The 20,068-nt window shown below is 34.5% G+C and overlaps 1 protein-coding gene across 2 annotated transcripts in view; it reads left to right on the top strand.

Moving 5' to 3' along the window:
• Positions 1-173: 173 nt before the first annotated feature.
• The window catches only part of LOC148626324 (calmodulin-lysine N-methyltransferase-like), a 40,143-nt gene continuing 20,248 nt past the window's right edge, over positions 174-20,068 (top strand). The window contains exons 1-8 of one of the 2 annotated variants that reach the window (XM_088570205.1): positions 174-367; positions 5,601-5,770; positions 6,145-6,206; positions 8,039-8,099; positions 10,997-11,051; positions 13,113-13,176; positions 13,969-14,035; positions 19,630-19,704. In XM_088570205.1, coding sequence (XP_088426331.1) covers positions 320-367; positions 5,601-5,770; positions 6,145-6,206; positions 8,039-8,099; positions 10,997-11,051; positions 13,113-13,176; positions 13,969-14,035; positions 19,630-19,704 — 602 coding nt within the window. In that variant the 5' untranslated portion in view covers positions 174-319. The remainder of the gene's footprint in view (positions 368-5,600; positions 5,771-6,144; positions 6,207-8,038; positions 8,100-10,996; positions 11,052-13,112; positions 13,177-13,968; positions 14,036-19,629; positions 19,705-20,068) is intronic. The other variant, XM_088570204.1, reaches the window with a different exon arrangement.

Raw genomic sequence — 20,068 nt, forward strand, 5'->3', positions numbered from 1 at the left:
CCATGCCTGAATAATTCAGATCTGTTTTTTTGTGATGAAAACGATCGTCATTTGATAGTTACGTTTTAATATTTTTAAAAAACTAAATGAATTATACAAAAAACTCTTTTGTTGTTCCATTAAATTTCAGTCTCGATGAATTATATAATATCATTAAGTATATTCTCCCTTTTGTTTTATAAGGGAGGTAACTATTGTATCATGCAGATGCTTGCTGTTATAAAACTTAAAAGTGCAGAACCTATAGAACTTGTGTTGATGCATTTATACCTATACTATAAAGTATAATACTCCTAATTTATATGTTTTGAATGTTGCAATGGAAAGATCAGAGAGAGCAAGACAGAGATGGCTGATATTGAAGGAGGTATGGGGGAAAAGAGGGTCAATTTTTTTTTTTTTTTTTGGGGGGGGATTTCACATTATTTAATGTCTTGTGCTTGTGGTTTAACCTTATTACATAAAACTTGAATGATAGGGAGAAGTGAGTCTGGAATGGAGAGAAATCATACTTCGCCACTAGAATATTTTATCGCATTGATATGAAGTTGATATCTCAAGGACAAGTATTCTGATAAATAATAAACAAATAAGATAAGTTTAATACTGTAATTCCATTTTCTATACTTGCAAATGAATAAGTACATGTATAATAAGTAACTGTAATTGAATGTAGTAAGTGATCAGATTGTCATAGAGAACTTGTTTCCTATGGTAACATGTTTCTTAAAGTCAAAGAATTGTCTGCACCTTCATGTGGTCTCTTCCTGAATATATTTTATGTACATGTAAATCAACTCTGTTCTGACATAATGATGAGTACACTTGTATTCAAATACATTCTACAGGTTTTGTCCATTATCCAAGTCGCTAGAAGGGGTGAAATATGCACTGAATTGCTTGGAATAGTAGTCAAGGGAACCAAGGTTATAGCGGTTATCAAGCAAATGTAATCCGGGGACAAAGACCAGACATGGAAAACAGACATACACAATTAAGAACAAAAAGTAACTAAAATCATACATACAGAGTAACAAAAGCAAATGAGCAACTCGGACTCCACTAAAAACCTTGTAGCAACATAACCCTGTTCATGAAGCCTATTTGTTAGAATTCTAGAGTGATACAAAAAGTCTGCGTAGTTTCAGCAAGCTCTGGCATAACGTATGAGCTGCGATATGAACACTCCATATGCAGGTGCTGAAGGGATGTTGAAACTGATGAAAGGAAATTTGGAACTGATGAAAATTAAGTGAACTTCTTTTGTTACTTTGTGTGTGTGATTTTAGTTACTCTGTGTTCTTTGTTGTGTATGTCAGTTTTCCGTGCCTGGTCTTTGTCCCAGGATTACGTTCTTTTGATTACCGCTATAACCTTGGTTCCCTTGATTACTCTTCCAATTCAAGTTTTCTTTCTGTTACAAAAATTGCTGCCATTTGGCTGTTTATTACCTGGAGTGTCAAATTTCACAGCGACTTCACTTCTCTTAAAAGAACACGAGCTGGCAACTTTTAACTATTTTAAAAAATTCTTGGCGACTTAAATCTCCATTTCGTCGCTTAGATTATGCCCTATGAAAATGTCACAACTTACACAAGTGGTATACTACAAGGTAGTGTCCTGGGACCAATAGTGTTCGTGATATACATCAACAATGTGCCAGAATGTGTTGAGGACACAGTTTATTTATTTGTGGATGACACGAAATTGTACAAAGAAGTCAGGTAGAGACACAGCAAGGAGGGCCTGCAACAGGACCTTGACAACCTGCAAAAATGGTCCAATCCTTGGCTACTCAAATTCCATCTGAAGAAATTTAAGGTAATGAGCATCGCAAATAAAAAAAGGGAAAATCATGACAAAAACTGTCATCTATATGATGATGAAGGAAAGGAAGTTCTTCTGGATTTATAAGAGGGTGAAAAAGACATTGGAGTGATTGTTGACGATCATATAAACTTTGCCAAACATATACAGCAGCAAATCAAAAACGCAAAACAGTATTGTGGCTCTTATCAGGAGAACATACCCATTTCTAGATGAACAAAGCTTCAAGTACCTATTCTGGCACTGGTCCGCCTAAACCTGGAATATGCAGCAGCAGTTCAGTCACCATACAAACAAGCAGACATCGAGAATATAAATTGTACAGAAAAGGGCAACTGAACAGGTACAAAATTTTCATTTGATATAGGCCCTTACAAATATGGAATATCCTGATAGACTCAGAAAACTGAAAATGCCTACCCTCAAATACAGGCCTCTACTTCGGGATATGATCGAAACCTTTAAAATTGTGGCAGGTATTTATGATGAGCACATCACAGAGGGATTCCTCATTAAAGACGACAAGACCAGGACAAGATGACACGGCAAAAAATTAAAAAAAGAAAATGTCATCTGAACATGAGGAAATACACCTTCACAAATAGGATAGTGGATGTTTGGAAAGTTTGCCAAACAATATCATGAATGCAAAAACAGTGAAGCAATTTGAAATAGGACTGGATAAATATTGGGAACATCAAGATGTTAAATATGATTTCAAATGCTGATATAAATATCAACTGCAAACCTGAAAGTGACAGAAAGTCTATCCAAATGGACAATCAATTAGAGTTGGATATAGTGGCTGAGATGCCAGCATCCAAAATAGTTCCTAAAGTATCCTACAGTGACTATTAGGAACAGACACTAAAAATTAAGTCAAATCATGGTAAAGAAAATTTTAAGATTATACACATGTAGATCCTTTCGTGTTAACTGTGGGATAGTCAATGAGCATTCATGTGATATACTTCTGTGAGATAGGGTTTGGGGTAGAACACAACAGAAATTTTTTGTTGGAAGTGTATATTGAGCATGTTCATCTTGCTCTGCCAGTATGAAGCCTCTACACTACAAAGACTAGCTCCTTTAATGCCTTCACATGCATGTAATACGGGACCTAACATCTCAGGCAGAATTGAATGGGATTTCGGAGTAACAAGGAACCTAGGGGTGCAGAGTGCAGGCTCAACGGCATGTGGATATGCCCTGGCTCGCACTGACCTTGCCCTAGCTATGGGTCAAATAGCTCCAGTGCCTTGTGGAAGACTTTGAGAAGTCAAAGGCTATGGAAGTAAATCCAGAAAGAAAATCTAGGTAGATGTACAACTTGTTAGCAAGGAGTAATCAAGGGAATCAAGATTCTAGCAGAAATCAGAAGAATGTAATCCAGGGACAAAGACTAGACAGGGAAAACAGACAATCACAACAAAGAACATAAAGTAACTGAAATAATACATACAAAGTAACAAAAGTAAATGAGCAACTCAGACTCCACTAAAAACTTGGAGCATGGACCAGGTGCATCGGTAGGGTAAGCGTCCTCTGCTTTTCTAGAAAACAGGTGGTTGAGCATATAGTTAATCACCAAACCTTAGAAAAAAATAACTGATTACATAAACTATCACGAAAGGTCTAACACTGCTGAGAGTTTATCTAATTTGGATCAGTGGCAGTTAAGACAAATAAAAATTTCCAGTGCCAAATCCGAGAAGGGATTACACTGAGAATGTGTAGAAGCTAGTGGCCTCATTTTACAGGTAAAAGATTTAAATACGGATATATAAAAGAGCAAAATATCAACATACTGTTAGAAGTTTTTTTTGTAGAGTTTATTTGACAGGACTGAGAGAATGAATATTCAGATGGTGAGAATTATTCTTTGACCAGAAAACACATGTACATGTACACATGTATATACATGATGCATTAATTTGAGTACAAGAATATGTTGCATCAACATCAAATTTTAAGTATAGTATATTTACATGTATTTAAAGTCCATACCAACCCTGAATTTTAAGTGTTTAAACTCTATACTATCCTTGAACTATACATGTAAGTGATTAAAGTCCATATCATCCCTGAATTTTATGTGTTTAAAGTCCATACCATCCCTGAATTGTATATTTGTATATATTGTAAATTTGAGCAGCAAGATTACTTAGCTTCAGTATTCCAAAGGAATTTTGGCAAGTTCGCAATGTAGTTACATGTACCAAATTAAAAACTAGTACTCATTCACTACACTAGTGTAGCTATTGATACTGGTACATATACCTTACCAATAGCACCCCGTTTACTGAAAAGGTTTTGTAATCTTATGTTGATAAAGTGGAGGATGAGATGCACATCTTATTCTAATGCTCGAATTATTGATTGTGATAAATCAATGAATTTCTCACAAAAATGTTTAAATCTAAATTCTTTGAAAAAGGTACAAAATTTACATTTTATCAATTTAGATTGAAGATCAGAATTGATATAGCAGTCGCCAAAGCTTTTATATTTGTAAAGCTTGATGGAATCTGCAATTATCTTATGATACGGCAGTAAAGTAGTCCCATTGGCATACATGTAGGTTCAAATACAGATAGTTAGGTAATATTTTGCAGGTATTTCTAATATATCAAATTTAATTCTACATTATTTACACCAATAAACAAACCCAATAAACAACTTTTATTGTGAACTAAATATGCTGATTAATTAGGACTGAAAATTTGTATTAATAACCATCCAAATAAGAATAAGTGGCCTCTAGCTTCTTATCAGTATCTGTTTATTTCTAAGCAACCTGTCATTCACTGTCTATATATTTAAGTTCTCTATTCATTTTAGACGCATAATAAACTATTTAATGTTTAGCTAGAAATGGAAACCCTGCGAGGCTATAAATATTCATCAATCATAGAAATGAAGTATATGTATGAAGAGGAATGCTGAAGCTGTCATCCGATATTTCATGCAGGCCCAGGCGGATCCAAATATTTACAAAAATGGGGAAGCAGATCTGATCAAGGAACTTATATAAAGAAAGGGGTTCCATGCTATCATTTGCTACTCAATTTTGGGCCAAATGTTGTACAAAAGGGTAGCATAACCCCCAAAACCATCCTGATGTATCACTCACTGTATCATGTATTTTTATTACGGTTACCGCCATGTGCCATCAGATGCCAGGAGATGACAATTAAAAATGAAACTTTGCTTATACTGTAGCTTAGGAATTTTGACAATGCATTTCTCAGGATGGTGTCAGCTGTGGACTGGTGATATTGCTCTCTGTAATTATCATTCTATTAGGCTCCAGGTGCTACAGGACCTTAAATGTATATGGCTAGACTTAATTTTTTAAATTATGTTCTAAGACTTTTGGGTTTATGTTCACTTTAAATGACACATAGGTGTCTATTCAATAACTTGTAGCATTTTAGCTATAAAACTTCTTTAGAAACTGGGAAAGTCCAAATAGTAGTTTGTTGTTCAATTACCCAGTATGTCGGAGAGTTTTGTGTTCATTCATTTAGGTGTTCCATGTAAACTGACATCGAACCTGAATATTACACAAACTGACGCACTGCTACAATGCATCATGAATTTGTTGTGTGTTTTTGGTAATGACTTTTGTAATTGGAATGGCAAATTTAAAGACTAACATTATTTAATAAAGAATGTTTAACCACTGTTCTATCACAATGTATTATAATAATGAATTAAATATGTAATTTGTATTACATGTACTTCAATTTGTGTTTCTATTTTAATTGTAGGCTTTAAGTGGATGTAGATCAACAGAAACATCTAAGCATACTGTGTCTGTTAGAAGATTTGACAGCTTTGGACTACTGAATACAACTGTTTTAAACAGAGAGGGCCCACAAGGTGCCACATGGTTCAAGTACACATGTCCTTATCAGCCTGAATTAAGAATGGATATTAGGTAAGAATATTTGTTTATGAAAAATAACAAGTAATTACTTTCAAATACCAAATTTTAAAATTAAATTTCAAAATCTATGTACATATTTTTAGCTTTTATGTAAAGATTTACCACAATATGTATGCAAAAGTACTCCACTTGCTGTAAATTACCCCCATTTCATGGTAACTCCAGTAAATATCCTTTTACTGTTATCTGTTAAGTAACTAACTATATTACCTCCATTATATGGTACCAGTATTTCAAGTAAGTACCTATTACCTCAATAAGTATTTACATGTACTAGCACATTACAGTGGCATGTTTTGTAGTGTTAACACATAAAGTATATTTTATTGCAGTATGATGCAAGTATTTAATTCAATGTTTTCCAGACATTTACCTGGAACGATAAGAGCTGACACATTGTTGGGCTTTAACAACACAGGAAATGTATGTAAGTTAAAAAAAAGATATTCATAGAATTACAAAAACTTTATTATACATTGTATAGTATTTTTTTTTATAAAGTTTTTAGGTAATATCTTGCAACTCTTAGCAAATAGGACGAAACTTTCAATGACGTACAAACCTGATGATAAGACCTACAATGGTCTTTATGGGTCAAAGTAATAGTATAACTCCATTTTAAGAGTTATTGCAATCATAATTCTCTGTTGTGGGTAAAAAGGTTTAGCATGATGAGATCTATCTGTAGTCAAATTTTCATTTTAATCTGAAAAGCCATGTTGGAGTTATTGCCCTTTTTTGAGGGTTTTTTTTTGCACTTTTTAATGTTATTTCTATCAAAAATCTTCTACTCTGACACAACTGGACATTTGGAACCATATTTGGTATGAATCTACCTTAGGATATTCTGCATAGAATTGATGTGGGGATTTTTTATTTGTCGAAAAACATGGCTAGCCTGCCATTACTAAATATAGAACATAAGGGTCAGATAGAAGTTGATCGCATATATCTTTTAACTATTAGGTTTAGCCAAAATCTTGAAATAGACAAAAGTGTTCACCATGATGAGATCTGTCTGTAGTCAAATTTTAGTTTTAATCTGTCAAGCCATGTTCGAGTTATTGCCCTTTTTTGAGGTTTTTTTTGCACTTCTTAATGTTATTTCCTCTCCTCTGACACTACTTGACCAATTGAAACCAAACTTTGTATGGATATTCCTTAGGTTATTCTGCTTAGAACTGATGTGGGAATTTTTTTATATGTCCAAAAACATGGCCACCATTTCTGAAAATAGAACAAATGGTCAGTCAGATGTTTTTTCATATATATGTCCTGAACTGTTAGTCTTTCAATTTACAAAATGATCATTATTATAAGGCCTACAAAAGTCTGCATTGGATCAAAGTTTCTTGGAGTACTCTTTGTTAGAGTTGAACGGTTAAAAATGATGTTTTTTTTACTGTTTTCAGCTAATTTCTTGAAAACTTTGATAGATAGGAAAAAACTTTCAATGGCTGAAATGATCCTTATGATAAGACCTACGAAAATCATCTGAGTCAAAATTGTCGGACAACTCCTTGTTCTAATTATTGCCCCTAAAAAGCAAAAATTTAACCAGGTGAGCAATTCAGGCTCCAGGGAGCATCTTGGTTTTGTGGCACAGCGGGTGGCTGCTGCCACTCAAAGTTTCCATTGAACACATTTTTGCCCCATCACTCTGTGAATATTGAACCAATTATGGCTAAAACAATGAAGGTATACTATTACGTGCAGTTAACTTTTGGTGTGTTTGATTGAATTAGATAAATTCCACTGAAACTACTAGGATTAATATTTTTGAAACTGAGTACAATCCACTTTTTGTGTGGCTCAGTGACTCAAAAGTATCCTGTAAAACCCTTTAGGGAAACACATTTTGACCTATATCTCTGCTAATATTTATCCAATAGGGAACAGACTTTGCCTCATTGATTAATATTTTTTTCATATTCATGTACTCTTTTTTGGTGTATGCTTATTAAAAAAAAACTGGTGAAGTCAATTTGTTTTTGGCTTGTTCACCAATATCTAAAATCACTTGCATACAGTGATCACCCAGATGCCTCTTGTTCTCAATTGTTCTTTCTTATTGTGTGGAATGAAATCTTTAAGATTGTTGTGCAAACTTAATTATAGTGATAATGCTAAGAATTGTTAAGTTTATGAAGTGACTGTTCTAGACAGTTGTAAGCAAACAGCTTATTATTCAACTTAGAAAATATAGTGAACTTGAATGCATGGTGAGTATGTGTAATAATTTTGTTCTCATATTTTGAGGCGTTTGGCCTTCAGAAGAAGTAATGGCCTATTACTGCATGAAACATACAGAGAAGTTCAAGTAAGTACCATATTATATTTTCAAGGAAATAACAAGCTCTGGAGGATAAGGGGCAGGGCTTTTTTTATGATTCTTTTTGTTAATATGACAAATTAAGATCACTTGCCTATTAACCCCTTTTTGAATGTGCTGATGTAACATAAATCTCAGAAATTAAAAAGGCGTTCCTTGTGTATATATGAAGGATAAAAACACAATTGACTTTTTTGAAAAACAAACAACATATGCCAGCATAATAGCATTATGTAATCTACAACTCATGTGGACAGGACAGATGACTGCACATTCAAATATTGACACCTGTTTAAATCAGTTAATTTCCTAATTTAAAACAATAAGGAGGATTTAACAGGAAGTGGCCTTTGACATCTATGGCAACACTGCCTGCACTAAGTCCGGCGCCCTAGACCACTAGGCCCGGTAGGCTATTTAAAAATATAGATTTTGCTGGCCGGGTCATTCCTCTTTGTAGGATTGATCTAGGCCTGTAACTTAGTACACAATGTATGGTAGTACAGGACAGTTCATGTTGGTATTATTATGTAGGATAGAGGATCAAATTAAAGGTACATATCTATATTTTTATATAGCCTACCTGGATGAGTGGTCTAGGGTGCTGGACTTATGGCAGGCGGTGTTGCCATAGATGTCACCATGGTATGAGTTTTAGTCATGCAGAGGGAATGACTAAAAATTTGCTTCGCAAATTTGAGAGTTCTAACATCGTTAGGAATTTTTCAGACCCTTCTATAAGTTTCTATTATCTTCCCTGTATCAATTTGATCCGATGGAGCAGTGTGGCAGAAAGAGTGGTATATACATATAAATCATAAGGTTCAATTCTTTCGAGGTAATGACAATAACTTTGAAGATTTAGGGGGGAAAGTGGTAGAAAAACAACCATTTTCCAGGTTTCTGGGTAACAACTTTAGTAAAAGTGTGTGAATCTCTATAAAATTGTACCACAAGGTTTCATATCACTTGAAGACAATTTTTGATGGATCTGAAGGGGTGTTTCCCTTATCTTTTAGGATTAGGGTCCAAAAAGGGGTCAGAGAAAAACTTCTTATGAGTTACTGGTACTAATTTCTTATGTTTAATTATAAGTTTTTAAGTTCTTTTTCTTTTGGTCAGAATCTTATGCTGTGTCAAACATATAATCACAATCCAAATTCAGAGCTATATCAAGTTGTTTCAATAATGGTACCAACAGTTCAGGTTTCAACCTCTTCTGTCATAACAATCTGCACCATGCATATCATTTAATGTGGGGGGAAATTTTGATCTGGTGAAAAAAACGTGGCCACCATTACTAAAAATAGACCATTGGGGTCAAATTGCAGAATTTTGCAAATAATTCAAAATTGTTCTGCATGATGGGATGGACTTATGCTGGAATTTTCAGAAAGATCCATTGACGGATGTTTGATATATGCCCAGAAAAAGATTTTTTTCCCTGAATTTTGCATTTCCAACTTTCAAAATCTTCTCTTCTGCAACTACTGAATGGATTGAAACAAAACTTGGCATGAATGTTCTGTAGAACATCTTTAAAAATCTGTGTGTGGGGATTTTTCATCTAAAAAAAAAACATGGAAGCCGCTACGAAAAATATACCATAATGGTCAAATTGCTGAATTTTGTAAATACTGTGAAAGTATTATTGTTCTTGGGGAACTAATTATTGTGGTTTTCGTGAATAGGCAAAACCATGAAATTTGGTTCCCAACAAATAGGGGATTTCCATAGATGTGTAAACTGAAATCCTCAAAACCACGATTTCTTTAATCCACGAACTTGTGTTCGTTCCCTAATCCATGAAAATTGGTATCCTTGAATAAAAGTACTTATACAGTAACTAAGATACAGTTGGGTTTAGCCAAAATCTGGCAGGGAATAAAATTATTCACTATGATGGGATGGGCCTTTGCTAAATTTTCAGAAAGACCCATTAACAGATGAATAAGTTATGGGTCCTGAATTGGATTTTTCTCGAATTTGACAGTTCTAACTTTAAAAATCTTCATCTCTTAACTAATCTGGTAGGGATTAAAATTGTTCAGCATAATAAATTGGACCTATTTCAGAAAGAACTGTTGATTGATGAATGAGTTATCGGTCCTGAAATGGAATTTTACATTTCCAGCTTTTAAAATATTCTCCTGTGAGACTACTAGTAGGATGGATTGTAACCAAACATGGCATGAATGGTTGATAGGATATCTGTAACAATCTATGCATGAAATTTTTTTATCTGTCGAAAAATTTGAACCTAAAAATTTAGGATTTGTGGAAATAACTCAACAAAATTTTTACCGAATAAAATTGATCAGCATTGTGAGATGCACTTATTTTGAAATTTTCATAAAGATTTGTTGATTAATGTTGGAGTAATTGCCCTTGAAGAGTACAAAAATGACCACGAGAGATTTATTTAATAACATAAAAACCCTGTGGATAACCGAGATGCTCTCTATTGATTAAATGATTCAAGAGTACAGTAGGGTAAGAGTCTAATTTAAGAAAGCTACAAAGACTGTTTTTGGTGCAATTTAGATTGGATTCCATATGAAAATCTCTGCCTGAGCTTTAAGAAATATGCTTAATAAATTTACTTTATCAGCTACTGTTTTTTAAGTAATGAAATATAAAGTGGAAGCAGATCTTTGTTGTTACAATTAAATTTTAATATATTGTGCAATATTGTATCTAAATGAGTTGTTGTGTCCATAATGAACTGCAAGTCCCTATGTTTAAGGGTGTCAAATACAGATATTGTCCACACTTGCCCTAAGTGAACCAAGTTCAACTGGCTGTAGTCATATCATGCTCTGGTCAGTGAAGCTTTTTATTTCTCTTTAAAATTACTTAATTTAATTGAAAATATACAATTTCAGAAATCAGAATATATGTGAGTTAGGAGGAGGAATGACATGCTTAGCTGGAGTAGCTGTAAGTTAATGGCTCTGATAGATGGGGAAATGACATTCTTATCTGGAGTAGCTTTGATGAGTCAGTGAAATGGGAAATTGCATGCTTAGCTGGAAAAGCTGTAAATTAATTGCTCTAATAGGTGGGGGAATGGTATGCTTAGCTGTAAGTAAATGGCTCTGAAAGGTTTTTGAATGAGGAGCTGAAAGTAAATAGCATAATTTGATGGGGATGACATGCTTAGCTGGGGTAGTTTTAAGTTAATGGCTCTGAGAGGTGAGGAAATGCATGCTTAGCTGGAGAAGCTGTAAATCAATGGTTCTAATAGTTGGGAGAAAGGCATGCTAAGCTGAAGTAGCTTTAAGTTAGTGGCTCTGAGAGGTGGGGAATGGCATATTTAGCTGAAGCTGTAAAGTAATGGTTCCAATAGATTGGGAATATGCATGCTTAGCTGAAGTAGCTTTAAGTTAATGGCTCTGATAGGCCAGTGGCATGCTTAGCTGATAGAAAAGCTTAAAAGTAATGGCTTTGGTAGGTGGTGGACAGCATGCTTAGATGGAATAGCTGTAAATTAATTGTTTCAATAGTTTAGGGAATGGTATGTTTAGATGGAGTAGTTGTAAGTTAAAGGCTTTTATAAGTTGGGAAATGGCTTGCTTTGCTGGAGTAGGGAGTAGCTTTAAGTTAATGGTTCTGAGAAATTGGGGAAGGGCATGCTTAGCTGGAATAGCTGTAATTTAATGGCTGAGAATTGGGAATTGGCATGCTTAGCTGCTGGAGTAGCTTTAAGCTAATGGCTCTTATAGGTTGGGGAATGACAAGTAAATAATGTAGTTTGATAGATGTTGAATTGACATGCTTAGCTGGAGTAGCTGTAAGTTAATTGGTCTAATAAGTTGGGGAATTGCATGCTTAGCTGAAGTAGCATTAAGTTAACGGCTCTGAAAGAAGGGGAATAGCTGTAAGTTAATGGCTTTGAGAGGTGGAGATTGGCATGCTTAGCTGACAGATGGGGAATAGGTTTAAGTTAATGGCTCTGATAGGTTGGGGAAATGACATGCTTAGCTGCTGGCTCTTGAGAGTTGGGGAATTGCCTGCTTAGCTGGGGTAGCTGTAAGTAAATGGCTCTGATAGGTTGGGGAAGGGCATGCTATGGTGGAGTAGCTGTAAGTTAATGGCCCTTGATAGGTTGGGAAGGGCATGCTTAGATGGAGTAGTTGTAAGTTAAAGGCTTTCATAGGTTGGGAATGGCATACTTAGTGGAGTAGGGAGTGGCTTTAAGTTAATGGCTCTGAGGGATGGGGAATGGCATGCTTAGCTGGAGTAGGGAGTGGCTTTAAGTTAATGGCTCTGAGGGATGGGGAATGGCATGCTTAGCTGGAGTAGGGAGTGGCTTTAAGTTAATGGCTCTAAGGGATGGGGAATGGCATGCTTAGCTGGAGTAGGGAGTGGCTTTAAGTTAATGGCTCTAAGGGATGGGGAATGGCATGCTTAGCTGGAGTAGGGAGTGGCTTTAAGTTAATGGCTCTGAGGGATGGGGAATGGCATACTTAGCTGGAGTAGGGAGTGGCTTTAAGTTAATGGCTCTGAGGGATGGGGAATGGCATACTTAGCTGGAGTAGGGAGTGGCTTTAAGTTAATGGCTCTAAGGGATGGGGAATGGCATACTTAGCTGGAGTAGGGAGTGGCTTTAAGTTAATGGCTCTAAGGGATGGGGAATGGCATGCTTAGCTGGAGTAGGGAGTGGCTTTAAGTTAATGGCTCTGAGGGATGGGGAATGGCATACTTAGCTATTAGAGTAGCTTTAGATTAATGGCTCTAATAGGTTGGGGAAATGACATGCTTAGCTCAAGTAGCTGTAAGTTTAAGGCTTTGATAGGTTGGGGAGTGACATGCTTTGCTGAAGTAGCTTTAAGTTGTTGGCTTTGATAGGTAAGGGAATGACATACTTAGCTGAAGTAGATGTAAGTTAATAGCTGTCTGTTTTTCCACAAGATTTCTTTAATTAAAACAGAACTAACTTTTGACATTCATGAAATATTCCAATGTTTTTAGAAACTTTAGTAGTTGTCTCATTTGCAGTTATGCATGCAGTCTGAGTCCAGTCATATACTACTGACAGATGGAAATGAGGAATCTGTTCAAAGTAAGAATTTACTCATTCAGCTTCAAACAATGAACTTTTATAGTGAATACTTAACAAAATATAGTAATTATGATATATGCTAGATAGTAGAGTAAAGGTATTTATGAAACATTATATGATACCTCACCACATTATGATGAAAAAAGGGGGATGGCAAATTGTTCAATAAACCACTTATTGGATTTTGCTAAAAATTGACTTAGCCTGTATTTTATTGCACTAAACAAGTGTGCAAAGTGTCATTGATTTTTTTTAAGTAATGACCTGGAATCTGTTGGAGGACAAACAGGAATGACAAGCACCTGGCAGACATAATCTAATACCTCGTCACATTGTGTGACAAACTTTTGACTAGATAAAACATGGTTGAGTTTTAGCTGATCATATACAATAGAATTAATGACAATTATGTTTTATCTTTCGGAAAATATGCTATCTAATCACATTGAGGACAGGTTAAATGTTTACAATCAACCAATCAAGAGAAAGCAAAGCTGGTGAAATATGCTAGATTTCAAATATGGTATACCTGGTGCTGTCTGAAATGTGACCTAAAGTATACAAATGGAAATAATAAAAATTCTTGTTTTTCACATGACCAAAACAGAAAATAAAATCAGCACATTTCAATTTTAGCACCACATAGGAATAAAACATTCCTTTGCTGACATTTCAGCTGATGCCTTTCTCCTACTAGATATATTATAGTGTGTGTACTCTGCTGTTGGGTAAAGGTACATATTTTAGTACATTTTCAAAACTTGAAACAGCTGTATTAATAATTTATTTTAGATTTGAAAAAAATTATTGACAATAAAGAAAATAAAGTGAATTTTAAGATGGATAACTGTGAAACAAGGTAAGTCAATCTTATGGATTAAAGTATGTATATATATGTGTTTTACATTTGAAGGTCTTTATTAAGAAATGCTTTTGATATCCAGTATGTGGGTAAACCTCTTCTAGACAAAGTGTTGCATAGCACGGTTGGTGAAATTTGAGATAATTTTTTTTCTTTTTTTTTTTTTTTTTTTTTTTTAAACTTTGTCACTAAAGGTATAAGCAGTTTAGTAGCTGGTTTATTCCATTCATTCATCCATCTGGCTCTGTGGATACTTACTTTGTGTAAGATGTAGCACAAAAAATGTTAACTCTAAATCACAAACTTTGCATAGTGTTCATATACACATTGAAGATATGTACCTCCTATCATGGAGATATTTTACGAATGTTTTCTTACATTTTTTGTCATTTTGTGTTGTCAATGGTACCTATTTTGTGTGATCTGTAACCCAAGAAGTACAAAACAAATTTTAATTAACTTTTGCATTCAGTGTATGTACATATTGAAAGAGTAATCAAGGGAACCAAGATTCTAGTGGAAATCAAAAGAATGTGATCCAGGGACAAAGACCAAACATGGAAAACAGACAGACACAACAAAGAACATAAAGTAACCAAAATAATACATACAAAGAAACAAAAGTAAATGAGCAACTCTGACTCCACTAAAAACTGGAGCATGGACCAGGTGCATCAGTAGGGTAAGCATCTTCAGCTTTTCTAGAAACACCCGCAGAGCAGCTCATAATAAGTCAAGTCCAGGGTAGACGAAAGAAGAAAGGAAAATTATGACACATTGAACAAATCAGTTTTCATGGTGCAGATGGGTACACCATAATGATCCATGAGTATATGATAACGACCATAAAACTTCTGTAGTGATGATTTCAATCTTGTAGCAACATAACCCTGTTCCAGAAGTCTTATTGTAAGAAGTCTAGTGTGATACAAAAAGTCTGAGTAGTTACGGCAAGCTCTGGCATAACGTTTTGAGTTGTGATATGAAAACTCCATAAGCAGGTGCTGAAGGGATGTTGCCACAGATGAAAGGAAAGTTGACAATTCAGAATGAAAAATCATCACGTCAAATGCCAACTGTTTGTTGAAAAGCGCGTCCACCACACTGGACAAATATGTTGTCGATAAAAAATTCCCACATTTTGAAATTAGAGTAATTTTTTACAAAGTATGAAGAATCTCTACCAAGAACTATGTATTTGTATCAAGGTGTACCATCTTTTTTTGGAGAAAAAACGATGTATAATGTTTTTGAGTCGGGGTAACTGAGTATGGGGAATAGAAGTATACATAGTTGAAAAATCATAGGCTTTAATGCTATTATATTCTGATAATAATCTTGAATTAAGGGTCTCCAAAAGATCTTTCAAGTTTTTCAGGATCCACATCGAATTAATACCACTATGGGAGTCAAGATGTTGTGTTAAGACTGGAGACCCTCTTTGACAGCTGTGAGTATAGAAGTTAAAAGTTTTTAAAAAGGTTCCATGGTATATTTTGCAAATCCAGCTATGTAACATTGTTTTTATGGATTCTGGTTGAGTTTAGGAATCCAGTACATAGATGGTAATTCACAATCATTGTCTTTGGTAGAGAGACTGAAAGAGGATAGCACAGATTTATAGTTATCCACTATCTCTTCTTTGGAGAATGTAGTGGCAGTATTGGTCTTATCACTGCAATTATTTTCTACATCTACCTCTGATAATAAACATTGGATATAATACATTTTGCAGATAAAAACAATGTTGTTTTGGGCTGTCTGCTGGTACAACAACATATTTGTCATGTATAGTGGACAATGTTTTTGCTACATCAGGATCTTTGAAAACTGATGTAGCATTGACACTCACTGATATTTTTAAAACTTTCATTTGTGTCAAAATTAAAGATCTGCACCTCCAATTTAGGGCACATTTGTTAAACTTGCATTGTGTCCTTGCTGTATCTTCTTTGTCTTCCAAGTAAGGCTTTTGATATTAAGCATATGGGTAGACAACTTCATGAGGATTTGTTGCATTCCAGGATTGTGTGCCTTTTGACCTTGAACTTGATATTGTTGTCAAATGTTTTGTTTTTACTTTTGCTATTGTGCCAAGTTCCTTACTCTTGATACTTGGCACATTGGTAGACAACTTCAAGATAAAGTTTTACACACCAGGGTAAGTCTTAATTCTGAATACAAGAAAGAAGTAATCTTCCTTGAATTCTAAAATGAAAAAAAAAATGTTAATAAGATGAGAAACAATATATAGCACTTGCTTTATTTGTAAAGCTGGTAATTATCACAGAATTAAATGCCTCTTGAGGGTACATAGTTGACTTTTGCTGAGTACCAGGTGGTTTGATCATTTTTATGAAGCTTTATTGTGAACAGCCTCTTGTGAAAGTATTTCCTATATATCCATTGACAGTATTGTTTGCTGTTTAAAATTATATCTCTCTAAGAATCAGGCACTCTATTCTGATAATAGTCCTTCCGAAAAAAGATCACAATACAGTCAAACCAGTGGAGTGATCACCTGCATTCAATGATATCCTGTCTGAAATGACTATGATAAAAATATCCAAGTGTACCTGTTGGATATGACTTTGATTTTGCTTTCCCTTGGTTGGTCACTTATGCATAGACAGGTTTGACTGTAATGACCTACTGTAGAAGTACTATAATTCATTGATACCAATTTTTATGGATTAGGGAAGAAATGCAAGTTCATGGATTTTTGTATTTGTGGTTTGGATTTTTTCTGTATAATTATCAATGGAAATCTCCTGTTCGTTGGGAACCAAATTTCATGGTTTGGCCTACCCACAAAAAACACGAAAATTGGTACCCCAAGAACAATAATACTTTCACAGTATTAAATGTATATAGTTCTTTGCTGAATGTATGTTTTATAATTTGCTTATTTTGCTGATGAAAATTTTTGTTGGTTGTTACACTCGTGGAATAGAACAAGAAATGCATTAAACAGGCAAAGACAATACAGATGACCAGATTGCTAATTATATATTTGTAAATGATTGCTAACAATATCAATTATTTATGCCATTTTTTAGAGTGTAGAATTCGGCTTTCCATCAATCCTTTCATCAGTCTGAAATTTTTTCTGGAGTGTTACTTTTGAACACCTTAGTTAAATTTCACCAAACTTGGATAGTTGAAGGCCTCTTAAGTGAGGAAGACAACAATAAATTTTGTTTGCGGTCATTAGGTCAAAGGTCACACAGACTTAAAAAATAATAGAATTTTTATCCGAAAATTGGTTTCTGGAGCGTAACTTTTTAACAATTACATAGAATTACTTCAAATTTTGGGGTCAGTAGGTCAAAGGTCAAGGTCACACAGACTTAACAAATAAAATTTTTGGGCTGAAAAATGGTTTCTGGGGCATGACTATTGAATGTCTTCATTGAATTTCACCAAACTGTGGTAGTTAAAGGCTCATGAGGTAGGAACAACACCAATTGATTTTGAGGTCAGTAAGTCAAAGGTCAAGATCACACTGACTTTACATCATCTATATCTACTTGGATTACTCTTTTCACAATAATATTCCATGAAATTATACTTTTGTTGTGAGGCGGGAGACCTAGAGCACTACTCTTATTTTTCATGCATCTTGACAGGTACAAATTAAGCACTATTAATGACTACTGCAGGTTTAATTGCTTTTGTTCTAATGGTAATGGCAAATAATTTATTTGGTATTTCTCATGTTTAGTCATATGCAACATACTACATTTACTTTAATTCATGTAACAAAGCTTCATCATTTTTCCTTCCAATTAAGGCAACATGCTGTCTCTCCTACCATTTTTCCATCCCCACTTTTGAAATTGCTATATAAAATTCAATGAAACTTGCGCATATTATTTATCACATGATGCCATTTTTACCTTTTTTTTTCTGAATAACTTGGGATTTCTTGTATAGTTTTTAGGGTGGGAAACAGATGTATCGCAAAGTGAGCAAAAAGCTGACAGTTTTTCAAGTTGTTCCCTATTATGTTAAAGATATTGACCTAGATTTTACATTTTGATAAGAAATTGAGTTGAGTCTGGCTTACTATAAGTCATTATAGTAACAATCTCGTCTAATTTAAAAAAATTGTGGTCATATAATAGTATCATGCTGTCATGAATGTCATCGTTGTCATCCTTAGATACTTCCTTGTCTACTCAATAACTTGAGTATAACTGTAAAGATCTTTATGAAATTATGCCACAAAGTATCGTAGAACAAAAGGGAGTCTGGGCTATATTTTTGGGGTTGTGACTTGAACCATTTAGAAATTAAGGGAAAAAAGGCCAGAAACAGGCATTTTTTTGTGACGTGCGTTCAATAACTTGAGATCTGCATGAAATTTCACCACAGTGTGCCATATCTTAATTGATTTTTGGAGGTTGTGACTTGAACCATTAGGGGACTAAAAATGGCCAGAATCAAACTTTTTTTTATGGTTAGACAAAGACTTTAGTAAAATTTATTGGATCTCGTGAAGTGCTACATCACCAAAGGAAAGATCAGGATTAATTTTGGGCTATGTTACTTGAATTGATTGGGAATTTGGGGCCAATAAGGGGCCTCATCATTTCTGGTCAAATACATATCCAATATCAGACATTTAATCTCAATCCTAATTGATTAAGCTTGAATGTTGTTTCCATACTTGTTAAATTTAAGCATGCATTCAAATCTGTGTCAATAATGTGTTTTAATTATATCATAAAATTTGTCCATGAGATGAAGTAAAAATACTTGGATGGAATTGCACAACACACAAATTTTCTATTTTTAGGTGTAGTTGCATATTGTTTATTGATTTTAATTTAGGTGTAGTGAGAAAAGATGTGGTGAAACATTTAATGATTTTTATACAAAGAATATGTGGTTGTATGTTGGTATGGCGATGTCATTGTCGTCTGTGTCATCATTGTTGTCAATTACTTGAGTATTAGTAGGTTGAAGTAAAAGGAAGGTTTGTATTGCCTTTGGGGGTTATAGCCCCAATCGCTTTAGAATCATTGACCAAAAAGTGGCCTAAAACAAAAATCAAACTATAAAACTCCAGTACCACAATGGTCAGACTTGGATTGATTTTGGGGGTAAATATTTGAACTTTTCAGAAATAAGGGGCCAAAAAAGGGGGCCAGAAAAAATGCATTGTTCTGCTGTCAAGATAATAACTTGTTTATTTTTGGTCTGATTTCGAGAATTTTCTTTATTGGATTCCATATGAAAATCCCAGGTTCTTCCTGCGTCTACTTCCTGTTTATCGATTGCCTCAGTGTCTCCCTTTCCAGGTTGACTGTGAGTAATCTTAGCACAACATAGCATGCAACCTCTTGTTTAATTTTTAATCATGGATATTGGGTCAAATTAGGCAAATGTTGAGTGGAAATTTTATAGTTCTTTGAACAGTTTCAATCTGTATAAGAATCTCATTCTCTGTCAAACATTTAATTACTATCCAAACTCCGAACTGTATTCATATTGAATGTTGTGTCCATATTTGCCCATGTTTTAAACTGTTCAGGGTTGACCACTTCAGTTGTATCAAGCTGACCCTGCGAAGCATTTTATTCCAGATTGTTAAGATGGGGACCTACAAATTCTATTGAAGATCTGAAAAGAAAATTTGATGTTGTGATTTGTGCTGATTGGTGAGTTTTAAAGTTTTACGCAAACTTCCATAGAGAAATTGTGCCTTACGAAAGGAAGCCAGTAATTGGTACCAGGTGTAGTGAAACATAACATAAATGTGTTGTCATGTGTATCAAAGGTGCAGCCTTCATGTTTGCTAAAGTGAATTTATTTGTTACTTTGTAATTTGCATTCACTTACTTTCTATAAAAAAAAAAATCAGGATTGTAGATCACTCACTATTAAAAAATATTATTCTTTGAGGATTTGATTTCATGTTTATACAGACAGTCAATATTATATGTTAATAAATATGTAATTTCATATTGGCCCTGTTATAGGTTTGAGGTCTGTCATATTGATTGAGGTGGTTGTATTGGTCCT

This window comes from Perna viridis, chromosome 2 (assembly GCF_037379345.1).
Source record: "Perna viridis isolate PV_CMFRI_1.1 ecotype Kerala chromosome 2, ASM3737934v1, whole genome shotgun sequence".
Taxonomy (NCBI): domain Eukaryota; kingdom Metazoa; phylum Mollusca; class Bivalvia; order Mytilida; family Mytilidae; genus Perna; species Perna viridis.